The sequence below is a fragment of the Bufo gargarizans genome, chromosome 9 (genome assembly GCF_014858855.1).
Source record: "Bufo gargarizans isolate SCDJY-AF-19 chromosome 9, ASM1485885v1, whole genome shotgun sequence".
NCBI lineage: Eukaryota > Metazoa > Chordata > Amphibia > Anura > Bufonidae > Bufo > Bufo gargarizans.
Window position 1 is genome coordinate 181842984 of NC_058088.1, and position 14597 is coordinate 181857580.

A 14597-nucleotide genomic window follows, 5' to 3' on the forward strand; every position below is an offset into this window, starting at 1 on the left:
TCCATGTGTTACTGCTCATTGATTTCATTATTGTAATACTTCTCTTCACCTGTGATGGCGCTGCAGTGGAATTGAGCACCTGCTGCCAGGTTCCAGATCAGATTACAGCTGATTGCTGGGGATCGCAGCTGTAGTACAGTCTGTGACCAGCTTGTCATCCAAAGCAGATTCCTCACAAAAATTATTTACCACCTGTTCACGGGATAGGTGATTAGGGACCCCCCCCCCCCCCCCCCCCGTAATCCAGAAAACAAGGGGTCCCCCTCTGAATGGAGTGCGTTACCCCCTTTAAAGAGGGGACCTAGTTCTCAGGATTGTTGGAGGTCCCAGCAGTCGGAAACACCCGCAACTGTCCTATGGATAGGTGGTAAATCATTTTTGTGGGGTAACCCCCTTTAAATATTGTCACCATAAATTGCCCAGTCTGTGTATAGTAGGGGGTGCACCCTCTCTGCTAGTCTGAGGGCTACAGGTTCAGTCATCCCAAGGATCTGATACATTTATGGCATATAAAAGGTGTTTAACAGGTGGAGGTCCCACCTGTCGGATTTCTACCTATCGGGAGAACGGGGGTCCCCCTCACCCCTGTTGAGCACTCCATTTATCAAACTGGTGTAAAGTAGAACTGGTTTAGTTGCCCATAGCAAGCAAACAATCAGATCCCACCTTTTCATTTTTCAGAGCTCCTTTAGAAAATGAAAGGTGGAATCTGATCCTGGCAACTAAGCCAATATTCCTTTACACCAGTTTTGATAAATCTTCCCCTATTGTATTTTTTTATTATTGCTTTGTACTTGATTTTGAGCTAAAAATCTGATCTAAGACTTTTGAGCCCCTTTCTCTGTACAGCCTTGAGATTCTCAATTTTCAAGCTTTGTATTTTTACTGTGTTCCAGCTGACGGCTCCTAATCTCTGACCTTATAAACACTTATTATAGCTCAATTCTTATCTTAGAGAAAGTTCACATCTGCTTTTCATTTCCCATTCTTCCGATCCCATCCTGCAGTATTTTTATTTTGGTGTACAGGATCCGTTTTTTTACATTATTTTTATTTATTTTTTCTGTTCTTTTGACAGATCAGAAGAACAGAAAATGAAACGGAGATGTGAACTCTAAGGGATCATGCACACAAACGTATTTTCTTTCAGTGTCCGTTCCATTTTTTTTTTTGCGGACCGTATACGGAACCGTTCATTTCAATGGGTCTGCAAAAAAAACAGACGTTAGGGCACCTTCCGTGGGGCAAGAGCATGGGGATCGCAGACCAATTCACTTGAATGGGTCTGCGATCCTTCCGTTCCCCAAAAAGATAAAGCAAGTTCTATCTTTTTGCAGTGCGGAAGCACGTAACGGAACCCCAGAAAGCACTCCGTAGTGTTCCCTTCCGCATCTCCGGATTTGCAGACCCTTTGAAATGAATGGGTCCGCATCCGTGATGCGAAATGGCCACGGAAGGGTGCCCGTGTATTGCGTAAGGGGCATCACACGTTCGTGTGAACGAGCCCTTACTCTGTGTGCATTCCGTTTTCCATATGTCCGTATTTCTGTTGTGCAAAAAAAAGAACATGTCCTATTATTGTCCGCAATACAGACAAGGATAGTACTGTTCTATTAGGGGCCAGCTGTTCCGTTCCGCAAAATATGGAATGCACACAGATGTCATCCAGATTTTTTGCGGACCGCAACGGTCGTGTGCATGAGCCCTAACTAATATGAATGTGGCTAAAGGGCCCTTTACACGGGCCGAGAATCGCATAGATCATCGCTAACGAGAGTTCATAGTAACGCTCATTAGTGATGATCTGGCGGTGTAAATGTACTGCCGATTACTTTGGATCGTTTATGTGATCTGCTGCTGGGAAACAAGTCTTTATGGGGAAGAAGGATAGCATTAGCGATCGCTCCTTCCCATCTCTGGAGGAGATCGCTGCATGTAAATGAACTGGTCTCCTCCACCAGCGAGCAGCAGATTGTCGGGAAGGAACGTTTCCTTACGGACTATCTGCTGTCATATTGTCGCGTTTAAAGGGACCTTTTAAATAAGTGTTTATGACCTTTTTGTCATTTAGAGAGAACTTTTATTGGATCACCGGCACCAAAGTAAAAAGTACCATTCACACTGCTAGACAGTTAACCCTTGTGACAGAACAGCTGAATATTTTTCCTAAAGACCAATTGAAAAAATTATATTTAGCCCAAAATGAGTCAAATGCAATCATAAAAAAATATGTCCCCGAAGGTGTCCATAGCCATTAATGGAAGTTTGAAAAAAACTAGCAATTCACTGATTAGGTGACCCACATTCTCCCAATAGATGGGAGTACCACAGGTGTCCATGTAGTGCACCATGCGTTCTTACAGGTTCCTGAGATGGAACATGTACAGCTTGCCCCCATGACTGGGGGTCCGACCCTGACTGATCACAAGGGCCCCTTCAGCTTGTTCCCTGTGCTGCGGCACCATGGCTACCCATTCTGTCGTAGCTCGCTGCACTGGTTAGGACTGCCGTTGCGATGGGAGTAACTCTTTGAAGGAGCATGCTGCTCCTTCATCTTGATGTTGGGTCTTGGTGGTCAAATAACTATAACAATGACTTCCCCCATAAACATGCACAGACTTAACCATCTGTAATATCCTGGACCCCCCCCCAACCTCCAGTTCTATTTAAATGAACTTCGATTACCATACAGTTCTAAAGGAATCAGTTTGGGGGTCCCTCCCTAATACATGAGTGAAAGCACATGGGAACCTTGGGATGCACATCTCCGTCATTTATTAAAGAAGCCTCCAAATTTCTTTTTGGTATTTTTCTCTTTTGTGGCTTTCTTCGTCTTGGTTTTATTCGGTTTGGTGGCTTTGACCTTCTCAGTTTTTACCTTTTTCGGTGCTTCCTGCTTCTTCACTGTCAACTTTTGGGCTTTTGGTTTCTGGTCCTTTTTCTCGCTTTTGTCCTCCTTCTTGGTCTTTTCAGTTTTTTTCCTGGGATCTTTCATGGTCTTTCCCACCGCGCTCTTGTCTGGTTTCTCGCCAGCTTCCTTCTTCTTGTGGTCTGGTTGCTCACTTCTGCCTTTCTTTTTTAGGTCTAGATTTTTCCTAGTTGTTATGTCTTTCTTGGTGGGATCTGACTTCTCTGAATTTTCACCCTTCTCATTTGTTTTCGCCATCTCCTTATGAATTTCTTGGCCTTTTGAAGCCTTGGCTTTGCCGTGGAGCTCATTTTTGTTTGGCTTTCTTAGGTCTCCACCATGGACCTCGCTCTCATTCTCTGGCTCTTCTTCGTAGTTTACTTGTTTTCTCGTCTTCCTGACCATTGGTTTCATTAGACCTCCAGGGGACTGTGTTAGGTTTTTTAAGTTCTCATTTCCATTCTGCACATCCTCCTCCTCCTCCTCACTTTCCTCCTCCTCCTCCTCCTCACTTTCCTTATCCTCCTCGCTTTCCTCCTCCACCTTGTCTACTTTGCGTCTTCTAATTTTGCTAGATATCACGTGTCTCATGAAAGTAACTGAAACACAAAATACAAGTCAGAAGTTGGTGTCAAGCGTCAAGAACCCGCTACAGGAAGGGTCAGCAACCTCTGGCACTCCAGCTATTGTCAAACTACAACTCCCAGCATGTTTCATACACTTCTGTGGGAATTTTGAGAACAGCCGAGCAAGTGTGCATGCTGGGAGTTGTAGATTCACAATCCTTGAGTGGCGCTGTTTCTGCAAAAATTCCCTGATCTCAAACAACCCCTTTAAAAAAAAAAAAAAAAGGCGTCTTATTATTACCTGGCTTGGTGATGTGCATCGCAAAAAAAACGGTCTCCAGGTCTTCTAACTGTGGCTTAAAACATCGTCTTCCGGCCAAGAGATCTTCTTCAATTTCAGCAAATCCTCTTTTATGTCTGCGACTGAATTGTAAAAGATAATATAATAAAAAAAATGTGGCCTCTAACAAGACTGGCCTTAAAGGGGCCCTAAAGAAGCTCAATATTAATGGCCCATCCTATTTGATTGAATGCAATACCAAGCATGGCCACTATACAATGTTCGGCGCTGTGCTGTGAAGAGCCACAGCCTCTACAAACAGATGATCGGTGGTGGTCCCAGGTGTCAGACCCCCACAAATCGGATATCGATGACCTGTACTGAGAATAGACCATCGATATTAAACTTTAAGAAATCCCGCCCCCCCCCCCCCCTTTAAATTTACGTATATAGTCATGCAATGCACTGCGTATAACTTACTAGATGTAACAGAAAAGCCACAGTCCAGCTCCCAAAGCCATGAGAATGAAGGACGTTCCAAGCACGACGACTTTGGCCAAAATTGGCCGTCCTGAGATTACTGGTCATAAAAAAAAAAATATATATATCTGGGGTAAGAGAAGCAGAAGGGGCATCCAATACAATTGCACAGTTTAATCTCCCATAAATGCTACCCTTTGGGCTATGGGCAGCCACCACTAGGGGGAGCTCACTGCATATGGATTTATACAGCTAGTATTGAGCGCAATGGGAGCTGTATACATTCGCATGCAATGAGCTCCCCCTAGTGGTGGCTGCAGGTAACCACCATGACAAGCCCAGTTTCCTTTCGTTTCGATGGACATTCAAGGAAACTGTCTAAATGAAAAACGGTCCGTGTTGCCCACAGCGCAGCTTTGATTTCGTGCCCTGCTCCTGGAAAATGGAAGCTGTGCTGTGATTGGCCGCTATACGCGACCGTTTCATAATTCGGCCCTGTGGTTTTACAGCGCTACAAGGAGATGGAAGCTGATAATCTACGTACCTGAATTCCAGGATCGTTTGACCAGTGTGTGATAACGGGGAGTGACCGCCGATCCTTTAAAAAGGAAGAAGCATCAATGAATTAAAGGGGTTGTATAGGATTAGAAAAACATGGCTGCTTACTTCCAGGCAACAGCACCACCCCTGTCTACAGGTTGTGTGTGGTATTGCAGCTCAGCTACATTGATGTGAATGGGGCTGTGCTGCAATACCACATAGAACCTGAGGACAGGTGTGGCGCTGTTTTTTCGGGAAGCCATTTTTTTTCTTTTAAAAATACATGACTTTACCCTGGGGTATACTCACCGTTTACTTGTAGACTGGAGCGATATTCTTCATTTTTGTCTGAAATGACAAATATATTGTAGATTGTGAGTGCGGCATTTACACCCAAAAAAATGACGATTTTGGATCACTTCTAGATTATGACATGTTCTACTTGATCTCCGCCATATTGACTCCTTTAGTGTCTGAGAACCTGATGTGTAGACCGGGCTGACGCCATTGGCTAGAGGTGGGCATGCATACCTGAGGAATGTCCGCCATACCCGCCACCAGCCAACCATCTGCATGTAGGCAATGCCCCTCTGGAGTCACGACCCCTGACTTCTAGGGGACCTTCACCCCTCTCCCTAATTTCTACTCATGACCATGGGTAAGGTGGATTGACTTGTTGGCCCCCATCACCCGGGCACATGCCCCCCTAACCGTTGCTAGAGCAGGACATTGGTTAGGGTCACCGGAGCTGCCTGTCCGCTTAATGCACGTGTGGCGGTATTTACAACAATCCTATATTCCATATACTATAAGTTAGATATGCTTGGTGTCAGAATACACTGCACCTCTTGTATTATATTCATTATATTCATGTTTTCTTTCTGTGTCCGTTTCATATATTTTTTTATTTTTGCGGACCATATGGAGAACCCTTCATTTCAATGGGTCCGCAAATAAAAAGGAAGTTACTCCTTGTGCATTCCATTTCCGTGTGTCCGTATTTCCGTTCCGCAAAAAAATAGAACACGTCTTATTATTGTCCGCATTAGGCCTCATACACACGACCGTTGTTTTGGTCCGCATCCGAGCCGCAGTTTTTGAGGCTCGGCCCCGGACCCATTCACTTCAATGGGGCCGCAAAATATGCGGACAGCACTCCGTGTGCTGTCCGCGTCCGTTGCTCCGTTCTGTGGCCCCGCAAAAAAAAAAATAGAACATGTCGTCCTATTCTTGTCCGTTTTGCAGACAAGAATAGGCATTTCTACAATGGGCCGCCCATTCCGTTCCGCAAATTGCGGGAAGGCACATGGGCGGCTTCCGTTTTTTGCAGATCCGCGGTTTGCGGACCGCATAAAAACGGAACGGTCGTGTGCATGAGGCCTTACGGACAAGGATAGGACTGTTCTATTGGGGCCCAGCTGTTCTGGAATGCACACGGACCACAAAATACATTCAGTCGTGTGCATGAGCCCTAAGGCAGAGATTACTATATACTTTGATCTGAGCCATTAGATGTTACAATTCAGACACATTTGGTGTCAGTACATACCGCATTTTTTTGCATGATACAAATTGATTATTTTTTGACTGTGGAATGATTACCATATTTTGAACTGTGCCAGTGTTCACTACAAGTCTATATTCTGTATACAATGATTTAGATACACTTGGTGTCAGTATGCACTGCACTTCTAGTTTTATATTGATTATATTCAAAATAACCTCATGATACTATATACTTTGAACTGTGCCATGATATGTTGAGCTCTCTCTCACACACACGCACAAACTTTCAGCTCTTTGCTAACACTATGGGGGAGATTTACCAAACTGGTGTAAAGTAGAGCTGGCTTAGTTGCCCATAGCAACTAATCAGATTCCACCTTTCATTTTCCAAAGGAGCTGTGAAAAATGAAAGGTGAAATCTGATTGGTTGCTATGGGCAACTGAGCCAGTTCTACTTTACACCAGCTTGATAAATGACCCCCTTAGTTTTTACCTGTTCTGTTATTTGCAGTTGTCGGGGCCCAGACTTGGAGAATAGTCAGGAGGACGGCGATGTGAGCGCAGACGTATCTCATCTTCTTCCAGGTCAGCACGTTCTTCCCCCATAACTTGTAATCGCCATGCCTGGGGCAGGAATAGAAGGATTGCATCATCCAGACGACATTTAGAACCCGTGATGTCATAATGTGCCAGTATTCTCACCTTTGGCATCTCTTTCTGAACAGCGCCTTTGGGCTGTTGCCTAGTAACAGGCCACTCTGCTACTGGGTGACTACTCCAGGTCTCCGTGCTGTTGTGGAGGTGACTGCAGTCAGTTATACACAGAATTTACTTTTATCACATTCCCTAATCTTACACCTTTAAAAATTATCCTGGTCAGCCCCTTTAAATTAAAGGGATATTCTAATGTGTAAGAAATTATCCCCTACCCACTGGATGGGTATAACTTCTGGATTGATGGGGGTTTGACTATTGGGATACTCACTGATCACCAGAATGGGGGTCCAGTGTCACCTGTTTTAATGGAGTATGGTTAAGCATGTATATTTTATTCAGGGGGAGGGGACACATGCTATCTAATTAGATATTGTAGGTGCAGTTCCACTTCCAGCCAGCAGAGGCCTCTCTCCCCTCTAACGCAACGCTACGATGTTTCCTCCGTACTGTAAATTACACTCTTCTCTCTAGTGTTGTATTGATGGGATCACGTGAGTCAGCGTCATCAGCTACTGATGACAGTCACATGACCCGGAAGTCATCGGGTTATATCTGCCATGTTGGTGGAGGACCATGCTGCCGGCAATGAGAGCTGTGTGCTGTCTCCGCTTGGGTCGGTGCATGAGTCAGGCAGCCATTGGAGGTCCCAGTAGGGAGCAGCGCTTCATGGTGAATGAATTTGTTTTTCACAGTGTGACCTGCAGTGCCCAAATGTCTCAGCCATATTGGTATGGGAAGGTGTCCCCTGTGTAATCAAGGGAGTCTGCAACCTTCAGCACTCCAGCTGCTGTGAAACTACAACTCCCAGCATGAACACATGCTCGGCTCATCTAAGGGACTCATGCATACAAACGTATTTTGTGTCCGTGAATGCGGAACCATTCACTTCCATGGGGCCACAAAAAAAAAACGGAAATTACTCTTTTTTTTTTTTTAATTCCGTATCCGTATATCCGCAAGTACATTCCGCAGAAAACGGATCTTGTCCATTTTGCGGACAAGAAAACGGATGTAACACGGTGGCCACTCTGATGTTACCCGTTTTTTTTTTTGGCGGATCCGTTTTGCGGACCCCAAAATACATACGGTTGTGTGCATGTGCCCTAACTTCCTTAGAAGTGAAAGGAGCATTCTGGGACTTGTAGTTTCAGAACAGCTGGCTTTCTGGAGGTGCCTGTAATCTGTTACTAGGCAACACACGTATGATTCTGTATCACGCGTATTTACATAGTCCCATGTAACATGTATAAAAGTGATAAAAAAAAAATGGCGTCTGTGAATGACCGGTAGTCGCCATATTGGGATGTCCGCATGTTGAAGTAATGCAAAGTATACGCTGACCTCCATCTGTGCCCTTGCTCAGTGTGTCATACTGACCAGGGTATAGATACATACCCTTATGTGCCGCTTTGACGTGAGGGGGCAGTGCTCTTGCCTGTACTGATTGGAATGCCCCCCATTCTAGACAAGCCCCTTAAAATTGTGAAAGTGACAGAGTAAAATTGACTAGATATGGCAAATAACCAATATCTTATGCTGCCTTCCATGTCTAGGTGGTTGGACTGGGCAATCATAGCATGTCTGGCACTAGACACAGTGTGGGCATGACTGCCATTAACCGTCTGGCACGGAGGCTGAATGTCGCTGACCAGTGGAAGACGGACAGACGGACAGGAGCAGATCTCGTCACCGCCCAGCTGGACGGCGTTCATCTAGTTTTGATAAAACCCCGGCAGTTTATGAATGTTAATGGGACGAGTGTGGCTAATGCAGGTGAGGAGGACGAGTCCGGAGTAGGTCATATATGTATACAACAGTGTCACCATAACAGAGCCAGCCTGCAGCAGTGTCACCATAACAGAACCAGCCTGCAGCAGTGTCACCATAACAGAACCAGCCTGCAGCAGTGTCACCATAACAGAACCAGCCTGCAGCAGTGTCACCATAGTAGAACCTTCTGCAACAGTGTCTGACTCCCTATAACTGATCCAGCCTGCAGCAGTAGCCCATAGCAGACCCAGCTTGCCCCAGTCCTTATAGCAGATTCAGCCTGTAACCATGCCCCCATAGCAGAGCCACAGTACCCCTATAAAAGATCCAGCCCAGAACAGTGTCCCCCTAACATAGTCGGCCCGCAGCGTTGTCCCCCTAAGGCTACTTTCACACTTGCGTTCAGAGCGGATCCGTCTGAGACGGATCCGCTCATATAATGCAGACGGTGGCTCCGTTCAGTACGGATCCGTCTGCATTATATTGTTAAAAAATTTCTAAGTGTGAAAGTAGCTTCAGACGGATCCGTCCAGACTTTCAATGTAAAGTCAATGGGGGACGGATCCGTTTGAAGATTGAGCCATAGTGTGTCATCTTCAAACGGATCCGTCCCCATTGACTTACATTGTAAGTCTGGACGGATCCGCACGCCTCCACGCGGCCAGGCGGACATCCGAACGCTGCAAGCAGCGTTCAGGTGTCCGCCTGCTGAGCGGAGCGGAGGCTGAACGCTGCCAGACTGATGCATTCTGAACGGATCCGCGTCCACTCAGAATGCATTAGTGCTGGACGGATGCGTTCGGGGCCGCTTGTGAGCCCCTTCAGATGGAGCTCACAAGCGGACACCCGAACGCTAGTGTGAAAGTAGCCTAACAGAGTCGGCCCGCAGCGTTGTGCCCCTAACAGAGTCGGCCCGCAGCGGTGTCCCCCTAACAGAGTCGGCCCTCAGCGGTGTCCCCCTAACGGAGTCGGCCCTCAGCGGTGTCCCCCCTAACGGAGTCGGCCCTCAGCGGTGTCCCCCTAACGGAGTCGGCCCTCAGCGGTGTCCCCCTAACAGAGTCGGCCCTCAGCGGTGTCCCCCTAACGGAGTCGGCCCTCAGCGGTGTCCCCCTAACGGAGTCGGCCCTCAGCGGTGTCCCCCTAACGGAGTCGGCCCTCAGCGGTGTCCCCCTAACGGAGTCGGCCCTCAGCGGTGTCCCCCTAACGGAGTCGGCCCTCAGCGGTGTCCCCCTAACGGAGTCGGCCCTCAGCGGTGTCCCCCTAACGGAGTCGGCCCTCAGCGGTGTCCCCCTAACGGAGTCGGCCCTCAGCGGTGTCCCCCTAACGGAGTCGGCCCTCAGCGGTGTCCCCCTAACAGAGTCGGCCCGCAGCGGTGTCCCCATCACAGATCCAGCCTGCAGCAGGCAGCTCTTTTATGTGCTATGACTAGCCTTTGGATTGGGCATATTTTTGCAACTGGAATACTTCTTTGAATTTGCCAAGAAATGTGTAGGTTACCACCAAGTTTTATCCCACTTTTTCTGCAAATATTTCCCAACTGCTCATTCCCACACTTCTTGAAAGGGTCGTCTCATCACCTTTCATATGGGGGCCTCCTGATCTCCACAGTTCTAGCAGACAGAGCATTTTACCATAGGAAACCACAGCCAGCCGAAAAATGTCTTCTGCATTGCCTGCTGCAGGGGACATGGCAGCCATTCAGATGAAAGTCCGTCTGTCCATTCAATACCAGGATGGCTGGTGTCCACCAGGTGGGTTTCCATCTCTGCTGTCAGACAGTTTCTGCTCTAGATTCCCAATAATTCCTTCATGTCTGGTCATATATAAGAATTATCCTGTCTCTCAATATACAAAGTACTGAATTATTATTTCTTTTCTTATTCAGCTGGAAAGTTCCACCTGAGCCCTGAGAATATCTATCTATTACATGACGAGCTGGACAAACCTCTAGGGAAGGTGACCCTGAAGCTTGGAGGGAGCGCGAGGTGACTAGCTCAACGATCATCTATCAGGTCTGAAGACGGCATTGGATAAAGGACGAGACTCTGAGCTCAGGGTCGTATTTTCTATTATTTTTTACTTTAAATTTCATGCAGTAGTTTCATATAAAAAGCTGCCAGGATTTATAGAGAGAGCCTGTGAGTCCTGCATGCCCCTCCCAGAAGGTGTGATTGACAGACTCATGGGCGGGGCCAGCAGGACTCACAGGCTTTCTATAAATCCAGGCAGCTTTTTACATGAAAATACTGAATCCGAACCCTCAAGCTCAGGGTTTCTCTCATTCTTCTGTGCCGTCCTTATATATACCTGTGGGGGGGTTTTCTTAAAGGGGTTGTCTGAGATTTTGATATTGATGACCTGTCCTCGGTGGGGGTCCGACTCCAGACACCCGTTACGCACCTTAGTTCCAGTGAAGGGAAATCTTAATGCTTCAGCGCCAAGACATCCGGTGAGCACTGTGACCTCTTCCTAGGCCAGTGACACCATGTTTATTGGTCATGGCCTTTGTGCAGCTCAGTCCCATTCAAGTGAATGGGCCTGGGCTGCAATACCAAGACCAGCCACTATACACTGGACAGCGCTGTTCTTGGTAAGCTGAGAAGAGGCTGCAGCGCTCACTGAAGCAGTGCAGCCTCTTCAAACAGCTGATCAGCAGGGGTACCGGGGGTCAGACCCCCACCGATGACCTATCCTGATCAATATCAAAATCTCAGACAACCCCTTTAAAAGAGCTGGAGAGAAATGTATTATAATTGTTAGAACTGTCACTTTTATATCATTGACTCATTTGTATGTAAATGGTGGATTTCTGCCCTGTGATATAGTGGTTATGGAGGCAGGGTTATTCCTGGCCCTTCTGTCCAAGTTGGCAGAACAACCAATCTTTAATGACTTTCTATAGGTGCCCGAAATTTCTTATCCTAAAGTTTCTGATTCCTGTTTGATGGGTGACGCGTAGCTCTGCAGTGTAGCTTCAAAAATAATCCCGACTGCAACCTAGCGATGTGATAACATTCCGACCTCAGCCGTTCTCTGTATTTTCTAGGGGCCACAATGGGGTCCGTTCCTGCATTGACCACCTGAAATCAGATGTAAGTTCTTCAGCAGATGCCTCCTACCCTCAGTCCCTTCAAGCATGGCCACAAGGCTTCTGTAATGAAGACTATTATTTTTTTTTTTTTCTCCTTGGCAGACGATGACCAGACTGTTGATTGGTATCGGACGTCCGGGTGACAAGTCTTCAGTGACCGCATATGTGCTTGGACGCTTTACCAAGAGCGAGCAGGAGGCGCTGAGCCCAGTTCTGGAGAAAGGTCTAGACTTGTTACTTGGACACATCCAAAAACGGACTCGGGCTGCTAGTCCTGTGGCAAAATCTGTGCCAGTGGAAAACAGAGCATGATGGGAGTTACCCTCTAGAATATTCAATTCATAGACAGCGGAGGAGAAGCCGGCTAAGGTCTAGGACCACATGTGAAGAGATTGTAGGGACCACGGTCATTTTGGTTGGATCTCTAGTGTAATCTTCACTACTAGACAGGGCAGGAGGAGAAGTTGTCCAAACTCACATACCAACTTCTAGGAGTGTTCCTGTGATATATATTGATAATGTACCTCCACCAATCAGATATTGATAGCATCTACCATATCACTGGTATGGCTTCAATGCATAAAGCTGGAAAACCCCTTTAACGTGTATCTTAATCACTTTTTGTAATATATAATACCTCAGCTTGGTAAGATAGGACTGGCCGAGGGATTTCCCAGTCCACACCCCTCCATCACAGGTTTTTCCCCTAGCCCGAGGTGACCCCAGGTGAGGCCTACCGGGATCATAACTGGGGAATAAAGCAGACCTCAGAATGCCAGTCTGGGGGAATGAAGGCTGGAGATCTGAACTGTGTGGTTGGAGCTTGGTGACTGGCCGAGTGAAGCCTGATCTCCCCTGGTGTGAACAGGACTCTATAGGTGAGACCTAGACCGGCAGGTATTTATTTTTGCGTTATTTTATGCCGTAACTTCACCTCATCAAGTGACACCATAACTCGGATGCTAATCCGTTATGCTGAAGTGACGAAATAAAGGACTGTTTGGACTTTGAAACCCGCAATCTGTCATTTCCGACACCACTGCGAGTACAGATTCCTACAATATATATGAGCGCTATCATGCCTTATGTGTTCATAATGCAATAGTGCAGATACTACGAATAGTAGATCAAATGGGCAAAAGCCATAAACACCTTCAAGGGCATTTTTTATTATTGCATTCTACTTATTTTGGGCTAAAAATCATTTTTGCATTTGGTCTTTATTACAAATTTTAAGCAGTTTTTGTGATACATGGGTTCAATTTCAGTCTGTTTGCAGACTGTCACTCTAGGTCAGTGTTTCCCAACCAGTGTTCCTCCAGCTGTTGCAAAACTACAAAGGCTGTCCGGGCATGCTGGGAGTTGTAGTTTTGCAACAGCTGGAGGCACACTGGTTAGGAAACGCTGCTCTAGGTAATGGGTATTTATATTGATGGCCTATCCTCAGGACAGGCAATCAATATCAGATCGGACACCCCGCACCTTCACTTCCATGGGAGCAGGGCTGCAGTGACCAGCTCCGTCCACTGCACAACTTCCGGCACTGGAGCAACTTTAGAACAGCTGGTCAGTGGGGGGTGGAGGGTGTCAGACCACCGCCGATCAAATATTGATGGCCTATCCTGAGGGTAAGCCATCCATATTGAAAACTTAAACAACCCCTTTAAGGCCCTATACCAGGCAAAACCCAGTATAATAGTTTTCCCCGGATTGTTTCTTTAATTTTGTGAATAGGAAAAGTAATCACAGTTTTCTGTTTCCGAACAAATGTGAAGTTTAAATCTATACAAACCATTTGATTGACAGATGTATTGTCTTCCTTTGGTTCATTGCTAATGTCAGGTTAGGGCTACACCTCATTGACATACCTGTACCCCTCATGTGTAAGGTGCAGCGACTAAGAATAGTTAATCAAAAACCTTGGCCATTTTAGTGATACATGGGTTAAATTTCTGAGTCCCATTTACCCCTCTATCTGATCTGACTAGAGATGAGCGAATTTCATATTTTAAAATTCGTTTACTGGTAAAAGGTGAATTTGTGTTATGGATTCCTTTACCACAGACCATAACGCAATTCTATAATGAAATGCCTTTAGAGGCATTCCGTTATTCATTCCATCATAATAGAAGTCCACGGGCTGCAAAACGGATCCGTCCCGTTTTCGTTATGCAGGAGAGGACTCCCCTGCATAATGGAAACAGGACAGATCCGTTTTGCAGCCCACTTCTATTATGACGGAATGCCTCTGAAGGCATTCCGTTATAGAATTCCGTTGTGGTCCGTGGCAACAGAATCCATAACGCAATTCACCTTTTACCAGTAAATGAAGCGTGAACGAATTTCATAACCTGAAATTCGCTCATCTCTACTCCTGACCTCATAAACAGTCATTTAAGCCATATTCTTATCAGTCTCATAACAATTTAGCTACAGTGAGGTCAGGAGATCGGAGATAAGAGCTACATATGTGATGAGACTTAAGGCTACTTTCACATCTGCGGTTTTGTATTCCGGTTTTGAGATCCGGCAGAGGATCTCAAAACCGCAGCAAAACAGTTCTGTTTGCTTTAATGCACCAGGATGCATCTGTTCCGTCAGGATGCGGTTGTATTAAATCGAAACGGAACAAACCGGCACAAAAAAAACAATGTGAGTCAATGATATTGAATCTGAAAAAAAAACAAAAACGGATCCTGCACCATTGACTGACATTGTTTTTGGTACCAGATCCAGTTT

General features: G+C 46.3%; 1 protein-coding gene across 1 annotated transcript; it reads left to right on the plus strand.

The window, feature by feature from the left end:
- The first annotated feature begins 7536 nt into the window (after window positions 1-7536).
- Window positions 7537-13029, plus strand: PTRH1 (peptidyl-tRNA hydrolase 1 homolog). Its single transcript, XM_044306430.1, has 5 exons — window positions 7537-7666; window positions 8551-8770; window positions 10653-10752; window positions 11814-11859; window positions 11961-13029. Exons 1-5 carry the CDS (start codon window positions 7571-7573, stop codon window positions 12168-12170), a joined length of 672 nt encoding a protein of 223 aa, XP_044162365.1. The 5' UTR covers window positions 7537-7570; the 3' UTR covers window positions 12171-13029.
- Window positions 13030-14597: the final 1568 nt, after the last annotated feature.